Source organism: Penicillium macrosclerotiorum (assembly GCF_028827735.1).
Source record: "Penicillium macrosclerotiorum strain IBT 26536 chromosome Unknown utg000010l_segment0_segment0, whole genome shotgun sequence".
NCBI lineage: Eukaryota > Fungi > Ascomycota > Eurotiomycetes > Eurotiales > Aspergillaceae > Penicillium > Penicillium macrosclerotiorum.
The window spans coordinates 3313889-3336542 of record NW_026643089.1 but is presented as its reverse complement, the minus strand read 5'-3'; the positions used below and the strand labels follow the sequence as shown (position 1 = coordinate 3336542).

General features: G+C 47.8%; 11 protein-coding genes across 11 annotated transcripts; 7 read left to right on the top strand and 4 right to left on the bottom strand.

Moving 5' to 3' along the window:
• Positions 1 to 1712: 1712 nt before the first annotated feature.
• Positions 1713 to 3033, top strand: N7462_010798 (NADH:flavin oxidoreductase/NADH oxidase; the record flags this gene model as incomplete). Its single annotated transcript, XM_057082512.1, has 2 exons — positions 1713 to 1892; positions 1948 to 3033. The coding sequence occupies 2 exons, from the start codon at positions 1713 to 1715 to the stop codon at positions 3031 to 3033; spliced, it is 1266 nt and encodes a 421-aa protein (XP_056929552.1).
• A 235-nt stretch (positions 3034 to 3268) lies between these two features.
• Positions 3269 to 4426, bottom strand: N7462_010797 (uncharacterized protein; the record flags this gene model as incomplete). Its single annotated transcript, XM_057082511.1, has 1 exon — positions 3269 to 4426. The coding sequence occupies one exon, from the start codon at positions 4424 to 4426 to the stop codon at positions 3269 to 3271; it is 1158 nt and encodes a 385-aa protein (XP_056929551.1).
• Positions 4427 to 5099: 673 nt separating this feature from the next.
• N7462_010796 (Gfo/Idh/MocA family protein) lies at positions 5100 to 6273 on the top strand (the record flags this gene model as incomplete). The annotated part of the gene is made up of 2 exons (XM_057082510.1): positions 5100 to 5640; positions 5699 to 6273. 2 exons carry the CDS (start codon positions 5100 to 5102, stop codon positions 6271 to 6273), a joined length of 1116 nt encoding a protein of 371 aa, XP_056929550.1.
• Positions 6274 to 6300: 27 nt separating this feature from the next.
• On the bottom strand, positions 6301 to 6588 carry N7462_010795 (uncharacterized protein; the record flags this gene model as incomplete). The annotated part of the gene is made up of 1 exon (XM_057082509.1): positions 6301 to 6588. One exon carries the CDS (start codon positions 6586 to 6588, stop codon positions 6301 to 6303), a length of 288 nt encoding a protein of 95 aa, XP_056929549.1.
• A 1395-nt stretch (positions 6589 to 7983) lies between these two features.
• On the bottom strand, positions 7984 to 8281 carry N7462_010794 (uncharacterized protein; the record flags this gene model as incomplete). The annotated part of the gene is made up of 2 exons (XM_057082508.1): positions 7984 to 8128; positions 8232 to 8281. The coding sequence occupies 2 exons, from the start codon at positions 8279 to 8281 to the stop codon at positions 7984 to 7986; spliced, it is 195 nt and encodes a 64-aa protein (XP_056929548.1).
• A 514-nt stretch (positions 8282 to 8795) lies between these two features.
• N7462_010793 (GIG1 family protein) lies at positions 8796 to 9542 on the top strand (the record flags this gene model as incomplete). The annotated part of the gene is made up of 2 exons (XM_057082507.1): positions 8796 to 8931; positions 8989 to 9542. 2 exons carry the CDS (start codon positions 8796 to 8798, stop codon positions 9540 to 9542), a joined length of 690 nt encoding a protein of 229 aa, XP_056929547.1.
• Positions 9543 to 10763: 1221 nt separating this feature from the next.
• On the top strand, positions 10764 to 11273 carry N7462_010792 (NAD(P)-binding protein; the record flags this gene model as incomplete). Its single annotated transcript, XM_057082506.1, has 2 exons — positions 10764 to 10793; positions 10872 to 11273. 2 exons carry the CDS (start codon positions 10764 to 10766, stop codon positions 11271 to 11273), a joined length of 432 nt encoding a protein of 143 aa, XP_056929546.1.
• A 1568-nt stretch (positions 11274 to 12841) lies between these two features.
• N7462_010791 (cytochrome P450) lies at positions 12842 to 14583 on the top strand (the record flags this gene model as incomplete). Its single annotated transcript, XM_057082505.1, has 3 exons — positions 12842 to 13045; positions 13095 to 13367; positions 13429 to 14583. The coding sequence occupies 3 exons, from the start codon at positions 12842 to 12844 to the stop codon at positions 14581 to 14583; spliced, it is 1632 nt and encodes a 543-aa protein (XP_056929545.1).
• Positions 14584 to 16019: 1436 nt separating this feature from the next.
• On the top strand, positions 16020 to 16589 carry N7462_010790 (pre-rRNA-processing TSR2 family protein; the record flags this gene model as incomplete). Its single annotated transcript, XM_057082504.1, has 1 exon — positions 16020 to 16589. One exon carries the CDS (start codon positions 16020 to 16022, stop codon positions 16587 to 16589), a length of 570 nt encoding a protein of 189 aa, XP_056929544.1.
• A 411-nt stretch (positions 16590 to 17000) lies between these two features.
• N7462_010789 (translation termination factor GTPase eRF3) lies at positions 17001 to 19268 on the bottom strand (the record flags this gene model as incomplete). The annotated part of the gene is made up of 3 exons (XM_057082503.1): positions 17001 to 17060; positions 17123 to 17920; positions 17997 to 19268. 3 exons carry the CDS (start codon positions 19266 to 19268, stop codon positions 17001 to 17003), a joined length of 2130 nt encoding a protein of 709 aa, XP_056929543.1.
• Positions 19269 to 19715: 447 nt separating this feature from the next.
• Positions 19716 to 22337, top strand: N7462_010788 (RanGTP-binding protein; the record flags this gene model as incomplete). The annotated part of the gene is made up of 8 exons (XM_057082502.1): positions 19716 to 19736; positions 19805 to 19836; positions 19894 to 19951; positions 20016 to 20081; positions 20135 to 20169; positions 20225 to 21874; positions 21927 to 22015; positions 22063 to 22337. The coding sequence occupies 8 exons, from the start codon at positions 19716 to 19718 to the stop codon at positions 22335 to 22337; spliced, it is 2226 nt and encodes a 741-aa protein (XP_056929542.1).
• Positions 22338 to 22654: the final 317 nt, after the last annotated feature.

Here is a 22654-nt window from a genome sequence, read left to right as displayed (position 1 = left end):
GGGGCCAAGAGGTTCCAAGAGGTCGAGGTGGGCCGCGCACGGGACTCGAGCGACTGACTGACTGCCTTAGGGCTGAACACCGCCAGGCACGGAATGCTCAGCACGCGACCGTCAACACGTCCAGGTGTTTGTGTCGTTCTCTTGTTTCAAGTGTTTCATCTGGTTATTGGCTATCGCACCGTGTTCCGGATTCTGAAACGAACTTCCATCCATTGACTTCGACGTGGGCGCTTATCGACTGGCTTCCTGCAAGGTTGTGGCTGGAGGCTCTGATTGGGTCTTCCCAGGAGCATATTATGCAAATCCGTTTGTTTATCCGTCGTCCTCCACTCTTCCCCACCGTCCCACTTTTTGTCTCTCTGGTTTCTGCTAATTCTGAGACGAGATGGAGCCTCGCTTGGGACCGTGAGACAGTCAGGCAAGGAATGTTTGGGGCCCACCCTGGTCCCTGTCGCGATGGCAGTACCACTGCAGCTCTACATAGGTGCCATCGCTAAGCGCCCGTCGAGCGGACCGGAGCCAGCATATCCCGTTTCGTCTACGGCCTCGAGTCTCTATGTGCATGCGGATTGGCTGACGATAGCATGCATTATCACACGGGACATGTAGCCGCCCTACGCCATCCATTTTTGTCGAATCGTGCAGTTCTCACTCGTGAACTAGGGGTTTGTGTTCGGGCTGATTTGGATAAATTGACGCCCGATGGAAGGTTATCTCCGGGCCATCAATGGTTGCGAGATCTTCATCAGCCTCGTGGAGTATTCTGTAGCGCAATCGGCCCTCTGAAACGCACCATAAGGTGCCATTCATCCGTTGTTCGTTTGAGTTCCCGGGGAGTCTGCTGATTATGTGATACCATTTCCACAAGAGTAACTAACTTAGCTCGCAAAATGCTATGAGATCCTCATGCCCTCAACCACCCAAAACCATAAATCGGACATTTATTTGAAGAATTTAAAGTGCCTCACCGAACACAGATGGACGCCTAGGAACGGAAGATCCTGAGGTCTCAGGGTCAAGCGCGAGGCTGACAAACCTCGTCATCGTTTTCTTGTCTCGTCTCATCCCTACACAGGAGTCGGGCCGCAGATATTTCCAGCCATTCCATCGGACGACTGGAGAAATCCGGTAGTAAATCAGGATTGTCCTCGCCCGTCCTTGCCGAGGCATTGGGGAACTTGCGATCCGATCCCGACACTTTGGCCCCCCCAGGCGGTTGAATTAGACCCGGCTTACAGTGTTCAAAGTTTATGCTTTTTGAGTGCTTCATTCTTATTTAACCAGCAGAATCACTCAAGTAAGCCCACACCTTGTTGCATGAACACCTCTCAGAGAAGCCTTGAGACAGTAGATGTCGGCCGGCCTGGTGACTTGATTTCGACGGGCCCAATGGTGACGTCAACCAGTAGCCCCTCGGGAATACAAAGCGAGGGGAAGATCGCGCATAAGCAGACCTGCAATTAGAAATCAAAAATCACCGACGCCCGAGGCATTAGACGCGTGCAAGCTTCAAAGAGAGCATAGAGAATAAGGTGATAAAGCATAGACAGCTATATAATCTGTTCCCTCGATCGTCACCTTCGAGATCGCTTATCACCAGGTCTGTCGTATCACCTAGTCTGTACTATCTCAGACATTCATCGAGCCGGACTGCAAACTGGGATTTTCCCCGACTTCTTCGCCCACGGCCTACTACATACTGTTATTAGATCATGTCGCAGCCCAACCACCCCGATATTGCCAACAAGCCGGCGCCCGGCATCTCCTATTTCACTCCAGCGCAGGTCTTGCCCGCTGGGACCGCCGCGATTCCCCAATCCGATGGATCGCAACCTCCTAAGCTCTTCCAACCCTTTCAAGTGAAAGGCGTGACCTTTCACAATCGAGTCGGGGTACGCGGGCCATAGTTCTTGACATTGTGAAAGACATTTGTTGACGGTGCAACAGCTCTCCCCGCTGTGTCAATACAGTGCCGATGATGGACACATGACAGACTGGCATATGGCCCATCTGGGCGGGATCGCGCAGCGTGGGCCCGGTTTTCTCATGGTCGAAGCAACAGCCGTCCAGCCGGAGGGCCGCATTACTCCCGAAGACCATGGCCTCTGGAAGGACTCGCAGATTGAGCCGCTCCGCCGCGTAGTCGAGTTTGTACATAGCCAGAACCAGATCATCGGCATCCAGATCGCTCACGCAGGCCGCAAAGCCAGTACCGTCGCACCGTGGCTCAGTATGGCCGACTTGGCGACTGAGAAAGTCGGCGGGTGGCCGGAGAACGTCAAGGGACCTTCCAATGTTCCCTTCCACGAGAAATTCCCCACACCCAAGGCCATGACGAAGAGCGACATCGAGCAATTCAAGCGAGATTGGGTGGCCGCAACACAGCGCGCAGTCAAGGCCGGCGTCGACTTCGTCGAGATTCACAACGCGCACGGCTATCTGCTAATGAGCTTCCTATCCCCAGCGACAAACGACCGCACCGACGAGTACGGCGGCAGCTTCGAGAACCGTACTCGTCTGTCTTGTGAGATCGCCCAGCTGACCCGGGACACTGTGCCTAAAGCCATGCCCGTCTTCCTCCGCGTATCAGCGACCGACTGGCTAGAAGAGTCCATGCCCGACCAGCCGAGCTGGCGGGTCGAAGACACAGTCCGTTTCGCTAAAATGCTGGCCGATGCGGGTACCGTCGACGTACTGGATATCAGCAGTGGAGGCAATCACCAGAAGCAACACATTCATGCCAAGGCGGCCTTTCAAGCACCCTTTGCGATTGAGGTCAAAAAGGCGGTTGGTGATCGGCTGAAAGTGGGCACCGTCGGCATGATCAGCTCGGGCTACCTGGCCAATTGTTTACTGGAGAATAACGGGCTGGACTTTGTCCTGGTTGGGCGTGGCTTCCAGAAGAACCCTAGTCTCGTCTGGACTTGGGCTGAAGAGCTTGATGTCGAGATTTCGATGGCAAATCAAATTCGCTGGGGGTTCTCCAGCCGTGGTGGCGGAGTTTACTTAAAGAAGCGACAGGGGAAGATGTAAAACTGGCGACGTGAGGGACCATTTATTCTGCATTTCCGGCCTATTTGAGTACCCAACTCTGGCCATGGACAGTGCTTCCCTAGATTTTCGATTGCTCGGCCTGCGAAGCACAAGGAATTTAGAGAAAGTTTACTCAATGATGGACTTTATAAACTTGATCGGGGCTCTCAACCAAAAGCATGCTATGCGAGTAGATTCTGCATTGGCTAGCATCATAATAATGATAGGTTACCGATCAAATAGTAGGATCATTGACCTGTTTCTCTGCCCAAAAGCTAAACAGCTCACTAATCACCAAATCCTGTTGCGCGTCCGACAGAGCCGTATGAAGCGGGAGGAGTAGAATTTGCGCCGCAGCCAGCGAAGTCACTCGATCGATTCCCGAGAATCGACCATGAATTCGACCATAAGGAGACGTATGGAGCGGCATGAATTGAGGGTGAGCCTGCACCCCGGCACGGTCTAGATGTGAAATCAAACTCACGCGCTGAGTCGCATCCACAAGCCTAATCCAAAAGACATTCGCATTGTGCGTCGTATTATCCGGGATGTGTGGCAGCATGATATGCCCCCTTTGTGCCAGTACGGCTAAGCAGGCATGATACCGGTGCCAAATATGCCTTCGACGGCTATTGATTCCATCTGCATTCTGTAGCTGCGCGTACAAAAAGGCTGCTTGTATTTCGGAGAGCGTTGCATTGAGACCCAAGTCCAGCCATTGGTAGCACTCAGCTTCTCCACGAATAAAGCTGGCCCGATTGGTGCCATGATCATAGATATGCTCGGCTCGATTTATTAAATCAGGATCATTAATCAAAAGCGCGCCGCCCTGGCCGCCTGCAGTGAAGTTCTTCTTCTCTTGGAAGCTGATGCAGCCGACATTACCAATGGTGCCCAGCATCTGACCTTTATACGTGGAAGTACAAGCCATTGCGGCGTCTTCGCAGATAAACAAATGGTGTTTCTTCGCAATTTTCATGATGCGGTCCATATCGCATGCAAGACCGCCATAGTGGACGGCGACTATTGCCCGAGTTTTGGCGGTAATTGCTGCTTCGATATACGCGGCATTGATATTCATTGTAGCGTCCCCGATGTCGACAAATACAGGGATAGCTCCACGGAGCACAAACGAGTTGACCGTAGTCACATAAGTATAACTTGGCACGATTATCTCATCCCCAGGCTGAATGTTGGCCAGAATAGCCGCCATCTCTAAGGCGGATGTACACGACGAGACCACCAATGCCCGGCCCTTCGGCATTAACCTTTCAAGCCATTCTTCACACAATTTCGTGTATTTTCCTTTTCCACTGAGAGACCTCAACTTGATCACATCTTCGATGTAACCAACCTCGGATCCCACGATGGTGGAAGTAGTGGTATTAATCATGTGGGGCATTGAAGAAGATACCATTGTCGCGGACGTATTGAGCTTCTTGTAGAGACTTGAAGTCAAATTTTCGTCATATCCCTGAGACATAAAAGGCGTGATAATGGCGTGATATTCATGTGAAGGAATTTATTGTGTTCTTCCTTCAAACCAATGAGAAATTAAAATTCGTACAATGTTCCACGACATCGAGCAAACTTGCATATTGAGTTCAAAGACTATACTCGATTTTAAATTTAGCATATGACTTCCATTTAAGCCCTATCGGATCGGATGGCTCGATAAAAGTCTCACAAGATACAGGGTGGCTTTATCGTTACATGAGATGGCTATTGTGGAGATCACCTGCAAACCTTCCTCATCAGGATCTCAAATAAGAAGCCCTTGACTAACACCTCCGCGCTTCTAGATGGCTTTTCATGCTTGCAAGACATGATAGTATCTGTCAATAACGCGCCAAAATAAATTACACGGTTGAGTTAAACAATGACATCATCTGCTATACAACGGGGCGAGGTCTTCAGACTACATTGGGGAATTATTGGCAAGTTCTATATTTTACTTCATCGTTGGCGCAGTTTGAACAAGTCCATCTAATACTATGCAGCAACCGGGATAATAGCTGAAAGTAGGTTGTGCTCATATCATTTTTTTCTCCTTGTGATAGGTTTTGATGGCCTCAGAATTTGCTCGGGACATTCTTGCTAGCCCCGGTGAACGAAGAGTAAATGATATAGTACACGTTCTCACCGGCGTTGGCTCATCTACTTCATTGGCCACAGCAAAGGCCTTTCTCGACAAAGTTAATGCTCCATCCACGTGCCTTGCATATGGAACCTACAATGATCTGGCAAAGAACCCGGACATAGATATTGTGTACATTGCAACCCCGCATTCGCATCACTTTCAAAACGCAATGTTGGCTCTGCACTCGGGAAAACATGTGCTCTGCGAAAAACCATTGACCGTCAATGCGGATCAAGCAAAATGTTTATTTGCCTTAGCTGAGAAAAAAAACCGGTTTATTATGGAAGGCATGTGGACACGTTTCCAGCCTATCGGTACAGAAATACGCCGACTTCTTGATGTCCAGGCAGTCGGAAAGATCACTCGGATTGTTGCCGACAATAGTATAGGAATGAATCCTTTGAGAGATTTTGATCCTCAAGATCGTATGGTGAATAAGAATTTGGCTGGTGGAGCTTTACTAGACTGTAAGTTGTAATGAGACTTCTGATTTGAATAATCCATTCTCTTGATTAACGTGAACAGTGGGGGTATATTCTATCCAGTGGGTCACACAACATTTACCCAAAGAGTTACGTCGGCCAGAAGAGGTTCATTCGGTTGTATCAAAGCACGCTTCGACGGGGGTGGATGAGTCTACAGCCATTATTCTGAAATTCCCCGCTTCTGGCTGTGGAGAATCTGGCGTGATTGGCATTGTAAGTGCAAGTTTACGCACAACAGACAGCTACGATGGCCAGTCTCCGGTGATCAGAATTCAAGGCGACAAAGGGGAAATACAAATTTTTGGGCCATCATGGCGCCCGTCTCATTTGCATGTTATCGAGCGAGAACAGGGATTTGAGATGATAGGAAACCGAGTCCATGAATTTAAAAATCATATTCCCAAAGAAAGGTATGGATTGGGATACCAAGCCGACGAAGTGGGTATTTGTATACGTGACGGTAAACTACAGTGCCCTCTGATGTCTTCGGATGACACCATCCTTTCTATGGAGATCATGGACAGAGTTCGCCAAAGTCACGGACTTGAATTTCCGGAAGAGATTGAGTCTACAACGTATCCCTTAGCGTTGTCCATAGCTACACGCTCTCCGTGAAATACATCTGATAAGTATCTTCTTCATCTATGCACTACTAGGAGAGTTGCTCTCGGTCCGGCGAATTCGGTGCCTCTCTCCTGTAAAACCAATCACCAACATGATCATAATGAGACCTAGCCCGCCAAGTGCTTGTGACATGACCATCCACCCAGCCCATTCTTTGATGAAGCCAGCATACAATGGGCCAAGCAAGGTTCCACCAGCAAATGCTGCATTACTTAATCCATATGATTGTGAATATGCGCCCTGTGGGCCACAGATTCCTGGATGCTGTTTTTCAACCCAGTCAGTTGCCATGCTGATCTCGGCCATCATGGAAGGCATTGCCAGTGAGACGCCACAACCAAACAGAAACAGAAAAACTCGTAAGAGGATAGAGTAAAGTAATGTGTTTTGAGAGATGATGCCCAGCAATATCATCCCCGGTACCGCTAACGAGAATCCCGCAACTGCTGGCCAGAATGCACCATGTTTGTCAACCAAAGCCCCACTGATGGGAGAAAAAATCATCGGAATGGTATTGGAGAGAAATACAATGGCAATTTGACTGGAGTTATATTCAAAAAGCCGATGGCAGTAAACAGGGATGACAGCCTCGTAAGCCGTCATGAATATGTTTAACATGCACATTCCTACCATTGCGACAAGGAAACGAGGACTTCGAAGCATAAATAGGATTGCAGAGGAAAACTTTGACCGCTCAACAATTCCATGTGAAGATAAAAGAGCTGAGCATTCGTCAGGGCTTGATGCATCCAATATTGGTCTCGCCATAGGTCGGAGAAGTAGGCGTAGGCAGATCTCAATGCCAATCAACACGAATGCAGGCACAAACACGGCAAAATACCCGGCGCGATCATAGATAAATCCGCCAACAATTGGTCCTGAGAAGAGACCGAGACTAAGACTCATGCTTGTGAAGCCAACTGCACGACCTATATCCTTGAGACCGACCGCGTCTAGCATCATACTAAAGCCGATTGTGAACACAATAGCCGTTGACAGGCCTTGTAGAATTCTTGCCACAACTATCAACGCCAGAATCTTTGTCATGGAGAAAAGGAGAGTCGCGCTACCCAGAATAAGAAGCCCTAGTAGGAAAGGTGATTGCCTTTTTTTTGCTTGGTCGCCGATCCAACCAAATAACACTAGAAACGGTATGCGTTAGCGGACGCACTCAATAGTGGGTTCCTCTGATGCTTAGTTCCTACACGATCCGAGAAGAATAGAACCGCCGTAACAAGCTAATAGGATGGACGTCCAGCGTTGTATTTCCGAGGCTGCGAGTCCAACGCGCGTCGCCAGGGTAAATGGCAGGACTGGAACGATGAGGCCATAGAGAAAAATATCTGTAAAAACGGCCACACAGACGACTAACATCACAAAGGCCTTTGACGACCTCCAATTTGGCTGTGCCATCTCGCTTTGGAAGTACTAGGAGGATGGAAACCGAACAGAGTGAACAGGTGAAGGTGATTGGGGGATTACAACAGAGTACGTGTGATTCTAGTGCAGCGGGCGATGGAAATTCTACTTATGCCGATTTCCTTACCCTATGCTTTCATTCTGGCCTGATATCTTCCGCTCTTCCGCTCTTCCGTTCTCAGAATCCATCCCAACATTCTCAAAATTCTAGGGTTGCTTGCAGCCTGGGTACTGCGACGAACCCCATCTTCCAACTAACACCTCATTTCGACTCCATTCGGCTTAACGCGACACGAACCCTGAAACAAAGCTTAAATATTCAATCTGCTCATTTCCCTCAAGGAGATGCTGGCTCTCGAAGTTCGAGTACATTTCTTGTAGCCAATCTCGGTCACGGTGCTGGTTCAAAATTTCCGCGTTCTCCCACCTACATATTTTCATCTATGATTCAGCCTTTGTATACCCGATATTGCGGGCCAGGATGAGAGCTCGAACAGGCGGGGTAATACTATGTCAAGGGGTCTCCTTACCTTTCGATCACTTTAAACTCGAGCTGTCCCTCGCGACTCTGGCTTTCCATGAGAAGAAAAGTAAAACATCCTCTCTCCACCCGGCTGACATGGTTGACTGTCTGACACAAAACTTCCCGAAGCTATTGATGTAAGATTAATTTGAGATGAAGTTCAAATCACATATTTTTAGGCATATTGACCTTTGATTCCTTTCCAGGAGACGGCTGTAGAGTCGAAATCAAATAAATTTCACCCATGACGAGCAACTTGGTAAAATATTAGAGATTTTCGCCTTTACGAATTTTCATCAGGCGAGACTATATGACATTCATGCTGCCGGCTTACATTCGTCCGGTTTGTCATCGATCTAAGATCCTATGAGTGAGTCTCACAGCAAGGGTAAGCTTGTGTCAGATGGCAAGACCATTACACGACCACGGCAGCTGTGGCTAGGATTCAGAATTTAGACGCGTCACACAGGAAACCTGTGAATCTGGAGCATAGTCCTCTCAAAAGAAAAGTAAAACGATGAGTCATTTAAACTCTGTAGAGAGACTCTCACACTTTCCAGGCCCAGACAAAATGGCCGAGATTATCGACGTGGAAGAGCTCATTCGCACTCCGCCTTTCGAGCTAAGTGAATGCGATAAGCTGGTATTGCGAACGCCGGAGGAAATTTTCGTTCCACATACCTGGAATGATATCAAGACCATAATTGGTATTCATTTTACTTGAGCCTTGAGCACCAAAAAGTCTTTCTAATGAAATTGTACAGCCGGCGGTGATATGTCACTCCTGAGACGATTCCCAACCCACCTCGCCAACTATATTGTTTGGACTAGAGAGACACGCCTGAAGGTCGGCAGTGTACTCAACTTCATTATCGAAGCTCGGTTACACTGGAAAATGGAGAGACCACAATCGAACCCTGTTTTCTTATTCTCCAGCTCTACCCCATTCCATGATGCCACCGATTATCGAATTCTTCGTAATGATTGGCCATATGCAACAATGCCCGGGATGGTGCATCTGGTTGTCTGGAGCAAGACCCCCGTTGAAACTGACGAGCAAGGATATCCAACCTCCCAGTCCCGTGAGCTCATAAAGAACTTTTTGGTCAGGGTATTCGGACCCCATATGGACAAAAGGCAGAATGCAGGGGACAATATTCAATGGTTCAGGAATCCGTTTCATTGCCAGAGTGTACAGAATATTGAGCACATCCATGTTATTTTACGCGATGCTGATCAGACATTTGTGACGGCATTAACGGGACAAACCTCTGATAATATCTTGGCAAATACTTATTCGCCGAGCAAGGATAGTTAGTTTGCATACTCCGGGGGATTCCAAGTCGTTAGATGGTACCCAGAAAGAGTCTAAAATACTTAGTTCTTTTTTGCTCGATTCAAGTTCAGATTTATCTAAATGCTATATATACGAGCTGCGAGACAAGATATTTGGACTGAAATGTTTTTGGGGAATCTAACATAGCTCTTAGTTGCCTGGATTTGTTAGTCAAGAAAGTGTGAAGCATCTTCGCGTTTTCAAATCTACTTTGAAAGACAAAGTGCTACCTGATCGGACTTGAGGTTAAAGAGTATCGACTTTATCCAAAGCATGTACGTATATGAAAATTTCGAAATAAACTGCTTACTCCATGCTTTCAATATCAAATTGCACACTTCACTTCTTTTCCGCAAGAAGGTATATTCCCATTCACTGCGGAAAGGATTTTCAAGTGCTACAGAATGTGCAACATCCTGTTCATATGTCTTTATTCGGATTTTTGTCTTCTAAAATAGAAGCGCAAGGACGACCTTTTCCAAAAATGACTTCTTTTCATATCATCATGCTCCCTGATAATATGGAACAGTCAAAAAGTGATCAAAACCATGTGCCTTCTGAAAATGGCGAAACAGAATCAAGATCTACCAACTACATGAGAAATATACTAGTGACCGGCGGTGCAGGTTTCATGTGAGATAACTCTTTAGGTTGTCTTGTTTTAATCTCACGGTAATCTCGTTGACCTTAGAGGAGGATGGTTTATCCGCCATATGATCGAAAAATATCGAGATAAATATTCGATCGTTTGCCTTGATAATCTGGAATACTGTTCCTCATTCAAAAATTTTCGCACTATCCAGCACCTTCCGAACTTTTATTTTGTGAAAGGCGATATTTGCAACAAATCGGATGTTGAAAACTTGCTCGAAAAATATCGCATCGATGCAATTGTTCATCTAGCTGCTAGAACCCACGTTGATAATTCATTCGACGATCCAATCTCATTCACGACCACAAATGTTATCGGGACACAGGTCTTGCTTGAAGCATGCCGAAAGATAGGTTCCATACAATTATTCCTTCATGTATCCACCGATGAGGTTTACGGCGAAAATGATAGCTCTCAACTATTTCCATTCACCGAGGACCATCCGCTCTACCCCACAAATCCTTACTCAGCTAGCAAAGCAGCAGCGGAGATGATTGTTTGCAGCTATCAAAAATCTTTCCAGGTGCCTATTATTGTTACACGATGTAACAATGTATTTGGACCGAACCAGTACCCCGAGAGTATGCTGAATGCATCAACTTCAAGTCTTAGCACGAACACTGACACTATACTTAATATCACTAGAAATTGTTTCAAAGTTTATAATGCTCCTTTCCAAGGGTATCAAAGTGCCCATCCATGGCGATGGTCGAAATATCCGCTCCTTCCTTTTCGCGGCCGATGCAGCACAGGCGCTGGATGTGATATTTCATAGGGGCACTATTGGCATGATATATAACATATCTTCTAGTCACCATATGCAGGTCTGTGAGGTTGCGGGAAAGATTCTTGAACATCTACCAAACGATAAATATGAGGCAGACTTGCTGGAGTGGGCAGAATGGGTTGACGATCGTCCCTATAATGATAGCATGTACTGGACTGATGCATCTAAACTGGAGCTACTTGGGTGGGAACAACGCACCAGTTTTGATCAGGGTCTAGAAGCTACTATACGGTGGTATCTTGAAGAAGGCGATAGATTTTGGGCAAGTTCATAAGCTCCAGCTCTGTCATGGCCGCTCATGTACTTGCCACCTTGTTCTTCCTTTCCCGTTTCTACTTTGAACACCAGCACCTTGACATCTAAGACACTGAGGAAAAACTGGGAGTATGAAAAAGAAGGAAAGGGTCTTTTAGACTCAACTTGAATGAGATCTGAAATAGGGTATGAGTATTCTGTTCTGGAGATCTCCTATGACCTGGCGTTTCTATCCGGCATGATCGACATCCATCAATAATCGGCATATATGGTCACAATTTATTCCTGACAGACACCACCCTCGAAGAGCTACCCCTACGTGCACCCAAAGTGAACTTCTTTTATGACATCCCAATTTCTGTTGAGTTGGTATTTGGACGAGAAGCAAATCCGCTTCCCGCGCGAGTTGGCCCTACTATTTTTACTCTTCGTGGGACTCAATTTACATATTGCAGCCAAAGAGTATGGAGAGAACGTCTTTTCTTTGCGACAAACGCATCGTACGTAGAAGCAGGATGCTGAGTGCCGGTAGCAAAAGGGGGTAGTCATGACTAAGCGATCGACGGTCAGTTACTGGAGTTTCTGGATGGAGAAGATGCGAAACACAAGGCTCACGGCAGCTGAGTTCGTGCGGATCACTGGATATGAGGGCTTTTACAATTATCATTAATCACTATTTTATTTTTTTTATTCTAACCCGCTCATCAATCGGATCAAGGGTTGTCAGACGTTCTTCCTATCATGCGAACAGGTCGTTAGAGTGGATAGGAATACACAGGACTAAGTAGCCACTATGCAAACAGTCGAATACGACGTGGCCAATAAAAAAGAGCCACCCAATATCAAGTACTGCCCCGTGGCTGTTCACGGAGCTAAGCTCAATAGAGTAATGAATTGGTAACAGATGCAAAGGTTCCTCCACAGATGATAGGGAAGGATTCGTTTACGTGAACGCTGGTTGGCTGACACGGTAAGCATTGACTGAATCCGGTAGCGGTTGCGAGCCCATCAGAAGTACGTATCTCCGACCCGACGCAGTCGGCACACACGGTCAAGGCATTCATTCCATCTCATCAGGTTGAAATACTGATGCCTATGCTTCTTTGTTGAGGGTGTCATACCATTGTTGTTCTATTTAATGATGAATTAATCGACACCATCCATATATCACTGTCAAAGATCTTGCAGGTCGAGTTGCTTCCGTGCCGTCTCTCCTGAACCTATTTCTGATCTGGGTTCCGGCGTGCATGCGATCGTCAACTCTCGCCGTACATAATCCGCCCACCTGCCGCCACTCTGAGACGCGGCGTCTCATTTTTGACCACGTGACCTTTTCTGAATTCTGGTGTTGAACTTTGTCCACATATTACGAGGGTTATCAATCTTCACGATTTTGGAATTCGGGCACGTCGGTCAATAACAAGGTTCTTTGAATCATCGAATTGCTCCTAAAAAAATCATAATTGCCTTGACAAGCAGACATTCAGAAAAAGAAATACAAGGGTGTGGTTAATATAAATATCCATACGGGCTGCTCTCTTCATCTCATTTCCCTCTTGAATTTCTGGCCAGAAACGAGTCGCCATCATGGGGGTCTTGAACAACAATTTCAGTATGCTCTATCCTGGTGTCGCCATCGCAGTGTGTTTCAAGCCGGATTATGCCATCTACAATTCAAAAACGGCAACCATTATTCTCCTATTCATGATGATCACCTTGTTCAAACTAACATATCAACTGCTGCTGTACCCTGCATTTTTAACCCCAATCAAAGAGATTCCTACACCATCGGTGAGCTAGAAGATGTCCTTTGTGCTATGAATAGAACTAATACTCTTAGAATCGACACTGGCTCACCGGGAACTCGGAGTCGATCTTTCTCGAAAGTCCGTTCCCACAAATGCGCGAATGGATCAAGGCCATGCCAGATGAGCCACTTATTCGGTACTATATTGTTGGTAATTTGGAGCGAATTCTCCCGACCAGCACCAAAGCTTTGAGCGAGCTGTTGGTCACCAAAGTATATGATTTTGAGAAACCATTGACGGTGAGGCAAAGCCTACGCCGAGTGGTCGGAGACGGCATTTTGCTTGCTGAAGGTGAAGAGCACAAGGTAATTATATGATCCTACGTTGCCTTCCTTTCTTTGATACACACTAAACATATCTTCACAGATCCAGCGCAAGAACCTCCTACCGGCGTTTGCCTTCCGCCATATCAAAGATCTCTATCCAGTCTTCTGGGCCAAGAGCGTCGAAATGATCACCGTGATACAGGAAGATCTTGAGAGCAGGAAATCTCCAGACGACAACACTATTCAAGTGCGAAACTGGGCAAGTCGTGCCACGTTGGATATTATCGGCGTCGCTGGCATGGACCATGATTTTGATTCGCTCAGCAACCCTTCCAACAAACTCAATCAATCTTACCAAAAGATCTTCACTTCACCAAGCCTTCTGACCAAGCTACTTTTTCTTCTAGGAATGCTTCTTGGAAATATTAGCGTCATCCAAAAGTTACCCACCCAACGGAACAAAAACTTGACTGAGGGCAGTCAAGTTATTCGCGATGTTGCGCGACAAATGATTCAACAGAAGAAATCCAAGATGAAGGACCCAAACGCAATGACTGGCGTCGACATTATTTCCGTGGCAATCCAGAATGGCGTATTTGATGAAGAGAATCTAGTTGATCAGTTGATGACCTTCCTGGGCGCCGGCCACGAGACGACAGCCTCTGCCATGCAGTGGGCAGTGTATGCTCTCTCCAAGAATCCCGACATTCAGAAAAGACTGCGCGAGGAAATTCGTGCCAATCTCCCTTCACCGGCAGACGATAACTCAGGACCTATGTATGCTGCCACAATCGACCAGCTTCCCTATCTGCACGCTGTTTGCAACGAGATCCTCCGTTTTCATCCCTCTGTTCCGGCTACCATCCGGACTGCTGTCAGAGACACAACCCTAGCAGGAAAACCCATTCCCAAAGGCACATTCCTCATTCTTGCCCCAGAGGTCATAAACAAATTAAAGAGCTTATGGGGGCCAGATGCGGACAAATTCAACCCAGATCGATTCATGGGCGAGGGCAAGGCAAACACGGGTGGTGCAACAAATAACTATGCTTTCTTGACTTTCCTTCATGGTCCACGCAGCTGTATTGGCCAGGGATTTGCCAAAGCAGAGCTAGCTTGTCTGCTTGCTGCGACAGTGGGTCGATTCCACATGGAATTGAAATATCCTGACCAAAAATTAGAGGTTCGAGAGGGGGCTACTGTGGCGCCAAAGGATGGTGTGTTGGCCAAGTTCACTCCTTTGCCAGGCTGGTAGAGTGGATCAGATATGACATCATATTTTATGGCAAGAGAGTACTATTGTTTGTTGTTTGAATGTAACCATTTATGATCGGTGGTTTGAAACTTTTCCTGAACATATGCATGTTTGCTTCCCTGAACTCGGTATGCCCTTCAAATTGACAGCTGGCACAACCCCGTTTTGCTTTGTTTTTGGCTGTCAAAACAGGGGGTTCTGATTGATTTTTTGTATCAATACATCAATAATTCTATTAACCTACTGCAGTCTAACTCGTGGCGTAGAGCAGCATCACTTCGGGTGCCGGAGGCTGAATCCGCCCGGTTGCAAAAAACATCAACCTGACTCGGTGCAACATATTATCCGACCCTAGCTGGGATGAATGCTAAACGAGAGTGCCTTCACAAAAATATGTATCTCCCTTTTGGTACCTTATATATTATTTGTGCCTACATCCTGTACATCCTATTGCTAATTGAAATATCACATTGTATACATTGTGCCTGCAGCATGGCTAGTCTCAAATTCAACCCTTACACAGAGATCCCCAACCTTGATGGCAAATCAATCTTCGTCACTGGTGGCAGGTGAGCTCAGTTTAAAAATGGGCTGGGGAAGCGGCTGTTGAGATTCATAGGAAGGAATATTCTTGGGGCACAATCAGCCATCCACAGTGCTGCCCATATATAGATCCGTGGATGTAACGCAGGAAGCGCGGACACATTTATCCAACAAATGTAAGTGAGTGGATCAAAAACTGAACTCATCTTTGTGCAATGTGACCTAGGATCTGTCACTTCTGTCAAGGCAACGGGTGAACAGTTTACATTGCAAGCGTCGCATCTAGATATCTTGAAGTGTAATGCGGGAGTCATGGCCCAGCCTTACCCCTTCACCATAGACGTGTTGGCTGATCTCCTTAACATGAACAATCCGTACATCTTGGACGCTCCTGTTTCATGTTGATACGCTCTGTTGGATCGAATAAAACAACACATAAATCAACAATCTATTTTATGCTCTTGTGACTGGAACCAATCATTGAGTAATTGAAGTTTTAGTTCAGTCATTAAGCTACGATTCATCTTGGAAGCCTGGCTATCTTCCGTGGCGTAAATCACGTGATCGTCGTTATCGCCCACGCTATCTAATCGGAGCTTCAAATTTTTTGGAGATGGTGGAATCATCGCGATAAACACCAACTTTACCCCACCACACTCCCCAATTGATCTACCATCCTCTCTTTGGGTCCCGACAACATTTTCCCTGGGAGTTCAAGCATCTTTCGTTTCTCTTGAACAATATCGCATCCCCCTCTATCAGCGATCGCTTTACCAGAGCCCCACCAAGCCCGCAGGGTTTTTCCGAAAAGCAATCCCAGCAACCCCGAAGCGAAGACTAGCCCTGGGGTATCGCCATTAGACGACTGGAATTGATCTGAATTCACATTCATCATGGACACGCAAAATACTACAGGATCGGCCACTGATGCCAACTCCTACCTCGATCTGGCCATCACTCTGGCCCTGAACAACTGGCCGGCCCTGACCCTTGCCGTGCAATCCAATTGGGGAGGTCCTACATCCGATGACAAGCGCGCCTGGCTGTGTGGTGCTATATCCGATATGCTGAGTGACCGCCCTGAGACAGATGCCGAAGACCTGGAGGATGTATTGATCCAGGTGATGAACGACGAGTTCGACGTGGTGATTGATGACGAGAGTGCTGGCAATGTGGCAGCGGAAATTATGGAGTTCAAGGCACAGACGACGCGCGGGGAATTTGCCATCATCCAACAGATGTGGGAGAACTGGCAGAAGAAGAGTCAACAAAAGTCCAGTGCGGCGAAAATGTTTAAACAGGTCGAGGCCCAAGATGAGGACCAGGAGACAGATGATGACGAGGACTCCGAGGGTGACGATGTCGAGATGGGAGAAGCGCCTTCTCTGGTGCGGGCGCCAAGGGAGAAGCCTGAGCCAGAGATTGATGAGGATGGATTCACCATGGTGAAAAAGAAGCGGTAAAGGAGGGTGCTAATTGGTTTCTATTTACGACCATGCATGTTAAGGTTTTCGTCTTGACGGCGCCTGTAGCAACGGAAATTTATTTATTTTTATTTTGATAGATGACTTGACAAGGTTTACCAGCCATTTCAATACACTCCTGAATTTAGGAAAAGGGGGGTTGTGAGTCCTCGGGCAATAAAAAACAATATGCAGCATAGTTGCCTTCTTGTATTGAAAAAAAAGCAAAGTTCTATCTGAAAGAGGTAAAAGAAATCATCATCGTGAGGTAGAGGCGGATGCTTTTGAGTGTATCATCAAGACGTTGAAAACAACCGCAAGTTCCTCGCTGGTATCCTGTTGTTCTTTTGTACGCATCATGAGTAATGCAAAAATCCGGTGAATATTCCCAAGGGCTAACTAATTCGATCTTTATGCTTCATTCTCCGGGAGAATAAGCTTGGTGATCATGCCAATAGCAATGGTTTGTCCCTGTAAAAAGCAGTTAGCGAGTAAACTCGGGGTGGCAATCTACGGAATGGAATCAAACAAACCTGGTCACGCAAAGTGAAGCGACCCATTTGTCCATACTCGGCAAAATTTTCCACACAGACAGCACCGGCAGTGCTAGTGACCTCAAGACGGGCAATGATGGTCTGGCCCCTGCTGGCGAAGGGAGGGGGACGCTTGCTCTTACGGCCAGTGCCGGGCTCAAGCTTATGAAGCAGAGCGGCGAAAGTGACCTCCTCGACAGCAGAGTGAACGTGGAGGACACAATTAAACCCAGCAGACAGAATGCTCTTCAGATCAAGAATACGAATCTTGGCCTCGAAAGCAGACACACAGTGGACAGGACGCTTAGGCGAGCAAAGCACGAAGCCAGGGAAGAAGTCTTCTTCCTCCACGCCACGAAGACGCATACGGACCTGGTCACCGCAAGTGGCAGTAGTGATCTCATCTTCTGTCTCACCATAGAGAGCCGTGACTTGGACTTCGGTTCGGTTGGGCATCATAATGTAAGTGCCATTCTTTTTGACAACACCGGATTCGATACGGCCTTCAGCCATGGTACCCATATCACGGTACTTGGCACTGATAGGCATCATGAAAGGAGCGTTGATTTTGCGCTCTGGAAGCTTGAAGGCCGTGAGGTACTCAAGCAAAGAGGGACCATCGTACCAAGGGCAGACTTCCTTGGAAATACGGTCCTTGATGTTTCCTGCAGTTTGGGCCGAAATAGGCATGCAGAAGATGTCATCCTTCTTGTAACCCAGAGCTTCCAAAAACTTGATAACCTTGACTGTGCACTCATCGAAACGGGACTTTTTCCATTCAACAGTCGGATCATCCATCTAATAGAAATTAGTCTTGTCATTTTCTTCATCTGGCCAACGAATCCGCAGGGTCAGCAAATCCAAGCACACGAACCTTGTTAACAGCCAAAATGAGTTTTGAGACACCGGTGTTACGCGCAAGCAGAGCGTGTTCACGAGTTTGTCCTCCCTTCTCAAATCCAGTCTCATACTCTCCCTTGCGAGCAGAAATGACAAGACAACCCAAGTCTGCCTGGGTAGCGCCGCCAATCATGTGAGGGACGTAGGACTTGTGGCCAGGGGCGTCGAGGATGGAGAATTGACGTTCAATGGGGCCATCAGGGTGGGGGATTGTCACGCGGAAGAATGCCCTGCCCACCTCCACAGTCTTACCCTTCGATCGTTCTTCGTTAGTGAGATCCAGGGCCCAGGAAAGGTACCAAGTTTCACGGCCAGCATCCTTGGCCTCCTTCTTATACTTCTCCATTGTCCGGTCATCCACCATGCCAGTGCAGTAGAGCAGAGAGCCACCCAGAGTAGACTTTCCAGCATCGACGTGACCGATGAACACAACATTGACGTGCTCTCGTCTCTCGCCATAAATTTCCTTCAGGGTGGCCTCATCGACATCGGCCTGCTGCTGTTTAGCAACAGCGTCGGCAGCACGAGCCTGCTTGGCACCCTCGCCTCGGGCAGGGCTGGAGCGGCCAGGGCTGGAACGGCCAGAGGAGGGGGCAGGAGAGGTCTTGCCGGCGGCAGCAGCCTTGGAGTCCGCCTTTTTGTCGGTCTTCTCAATTGCCTTTGCGGCGGTCACCTTGGCACCGGCCTCGGCAGCAGCAGCACCCTTCGAGTCACCTTTAGTTGAAGTATCCGCAGACTTGGCTGGCGCAGCGGCGGGAGTTCCAATCGAAAGAACCTTGGTCTTGGGAGCCGCAGTGGAGGAGGTAGCGCCAATGGAAAGGACCTTGGCTTTCGGCGGGGCGGCAGAGGTCGTTGCAGCGGGGTTGGGAGTGGGCTGAGCAGGCTGAGCGGGCTGCTGTGGGACAGCGTTCTGGCGAGGCTGCTGCTGGAAGCCACCGGGTTGTTGGTTGTAGTACTGGTTGTAACCAGCGGGCTGCTGATACTGGGCATAGCCCTGCTGGGGGTAGCCATATGATTGCTGACCATACTGAGAGTATTGATAGCCACCACCATACTGCTGGTATTGCTGTCCAGGCACAAAAGAATTCGCACCTGGAGTGAAGGAGGCCGCACCGGGCTGGAAAGTAGCTGCGCCAGGCTGGAAGGAAGCCGCATGGGCCTGAGGGCGGCCTTGTGCGTTCAGGTTGACACCCTCGGCCTGACGTGAGAGCTCATCCTCCCAGTTCTCGGGGGTTTGGTTCGACATCGTGGTAAAATTTCCGGGACGCAATCAAGGACACGGTACAAGCGACACGAAAGTCGAAGGTGAGGTTCAACAATGAGGGGTCCGCAATTTTGATTTTGCACCGCTGACTCAGCGCAGCACCCCGCGAAATTCGCAGCAGATTGCGGTGTCAGTCACGTGTGATATGGGAAATTCTTGAGAGCTGTTTGTGTTGTTTTCTCTTTCTTCAATTCCGACTTTCTTGCACTTGCTGGCTGCTACAGAATATCAGCCACATATCAAGTGGTGTTCTCTGAGGTGTGCGATCTGTCATGAGAGTTGGGCTCGTCTTTATGGTGATGACCGTTGGGCACGACGCCGGTTATCGATAAGCACACTTCCAAACTTTCAAGTTATTCATCAGGGGTGTTTAATCAACCCAATTCACCGAACGTGTCGTGGAGGATCGGCATTGTTACTTTGGTCAGGATGGAGGTTTTCTTGACTCGAGTAAGCATGTTCTATTATTCGAGGTCTTTCTTTGATGACAGAGCATTAATGCATGACATGACGTGCAGCTTACCCAACAGGCGATGAACTATGCCATCCGGTAAGTCAGCATTCCCTCGAGCTTTGAAAAGCAAAACCTGCTAACTATGTAATCCAGATCTGGTATTGCGATAACAGCAAGCTATGCCATGCGACAATCGTCTCGCTTGCTCAAAGTATGGAACATCTGATGCTGAGCTTGAAGGGGCTACAGACTGATCCTTTTTTGTCTTGGCCCAGAATGTGGATGGCGAAGACCGTGAAGAGCTTTTAGCTTTGCAACAGCGATTGGAGAGCAAGATTCAGGTTTGTTTTTATTGAAGCCGATGCTAGATGGCCCCTGTTAACATAGTCTGCAGGTCATCTCTCCGTCGATTGACATGATTGAACTAATGTAAGTTGTTGGCACGAAGACAATCGCGTCTTACGCACCTCTGATGGCCTTATAGTGCTGCACGTGGCAATACATCCCTTGAATCTGCTGTTGCTCTCACGAAATCCCTGAGATGGGATATCCAAGCTCTTGGCCAACGACTGGCGAAAGCAGCTGCCGCTGAAGAAGCATTGAGAAAGAAGCCTCGAGCATCCAAGGATCGTGTGAATAATGTGATGGAGATAAAGCACATCATTAAGGACACCAAGAAATTGCTTGCACGAATTGAAGACGCAGTTCCGCTGATGAACCTGGCCATTACGACTTCTGGGGCCAAATTGTCCACCAATCTGCCATCAACAGTGTCTCCTTCACGACTTTTACAGGCCAGCACCTTTTTGACTGCTGGTGACACCCATTATTCAATATCGCAATCGAAAGCCGTTCAAATAGGGCCGACTTTCACAGTTTCCATGTACATGTTATTCGCTGGTCATCTCCGTCCCCATGATGAAGAATCAGTTCGAGAAGCTACTTGGAAAGAGGTCATGCACAAGGCCCGCTTGAAGTTGAGACGTGTTCCAATGGAAACTTACTACTCAGCTGATCAAACAAACTCACCTCAACTTCCCGGCCGGAGAGGGGTTGACGAGTATGCCTACCAAGTCATGCTAATCGAGGATTTGGAGGATGGAAGAGTTCATACGCTCGAGGAAAATGAGCCTCAGCCACACAGTTTCGAAGGCGTTACGACAGCTGGTATCAGAGACATTTTACCCATTCATCAGATATCAAAGATTTTCTATGCCGACACGGGCAGAATTCTCAACATTAGCACAGAGGGAGAGACAAATAACCCGGTCCTTTTGCTTAAGAGGGACTTGAATGCTTTACCTCCCCGTCGCATGATGGAACATGCCGACATTTCGAACGAATCTACTTTTGAAGCAGAGGAAGAAGATCTGGTTGACGAGGAACAAGCCCAGCTCGATGCACAGCTCAACGGCGCTGGCTCCACCATAAAGCAAAGTTCAAGTTCCTTACATGAAGACTCGATTCCCGAAAAATGGCGGTTGCCTCCTGGTCTCGACCCGGAATGGATTGCATTTGAAGTCTTTAACGAGGACGAAGATTCAGACACCGAATCTGAAGCAGAGAATCCCAAACCCCCCATAAATGAGCCATCCATCGACCCCAGTATGATAGCGGAATTGTCTCTCAAGGATAGGCATACAATGTCGTTTTCTCCCTCCCCAGCCCACCGCAAAGACGCTTCTCAATCAGCATCTGCAACAACTGGTGACACAACAACAGTAGCCAATCCATTATTTGAAAACATTCGCACGTCTCTCTCTCTCCTCGAAATGCTTCTTCGCCTGACCTCTCTCCAACAATTTCAACAACAATCTCACCTTTCGATCAGCGACGAGCTTCTTAACTTTTTCTTGGAGGAATCTTCCTCGACTGGTGCCGGCGGTGATGAACAGCACCGCCAACGTCTCCGCTCTGAAGCACGCCGCCGTGTTGGCTGGGACCCTTATGATGAAAGTCCTGTCAAGCGCCGTGGCGAAGATTACCAGTACGGATGGGGTCCTGGGAGTCCATCAGGGTTCCTGAGAGAAGATGACGAGCTCTATACACCCGGCGGCGGATCCCGGGGGTTCCAGCTTCGCTCTCGCGAAGGCACACCTGTGACCCCAGAGCGAATAAGTTCTCCCGGTCTCCGGTCAGATAGGAGAGGACACAGCGGGTTGCGAGATATGACACCCGCATATCAGGATGTCCCTCATTCAGATGAGAGCTCGCCACTGGCCAAGAAGGCCGGAGATATTTCGAAAGATAGGAATGCCAGATATGGCACAGCAGAGTAAATTGCGCTTATTGTGTGAATATGTATCACTAACACCCTGAAAGATCATTCGCGAGATACTCCTCTTGTCTTCTTTTTCTTCGTTTATTCCCATTGCTTCATCTACATCTGCTCTTATGACCATTACTACAACCAATCTTACAACTACTCCTACAACTACTCCTACAACTACTCCTACAACTACTCCAACAACTACTCCTACAACTACTCCTACAACTACTCCTACAACTACTCCTACAACTACTCCTACAACTACTCCTACAACTACTCCTACAACTACTCCTACAACCCCTACAAAAAATCATACAGCTACACTTAATAACAAAACGCAAGACGCAAGCAGAGCGGAGATTATCTCTGTGGGAAAAGAAATAGAACAAAAAGAGAACAAAAAAAACACAATAACAACAACAAGGCGGGGTCGATCCCCGGGGGTATATAAATAAAATAAAAACAAAAACAAAAACAAAAGAAAGAAAGAAAAAAGAAAAAGAAAAAACAAAAGAAACCAACCCTCTTCTTGCTAGTGCCGCGGCCGGGGTGGTACAAGACAGAACAGAACAACACCAGCAGCCGAGGGTATTCATCAACCAATCTCGACCGCGGCACCACGTATTTCCCTCTTCCATCACCTCA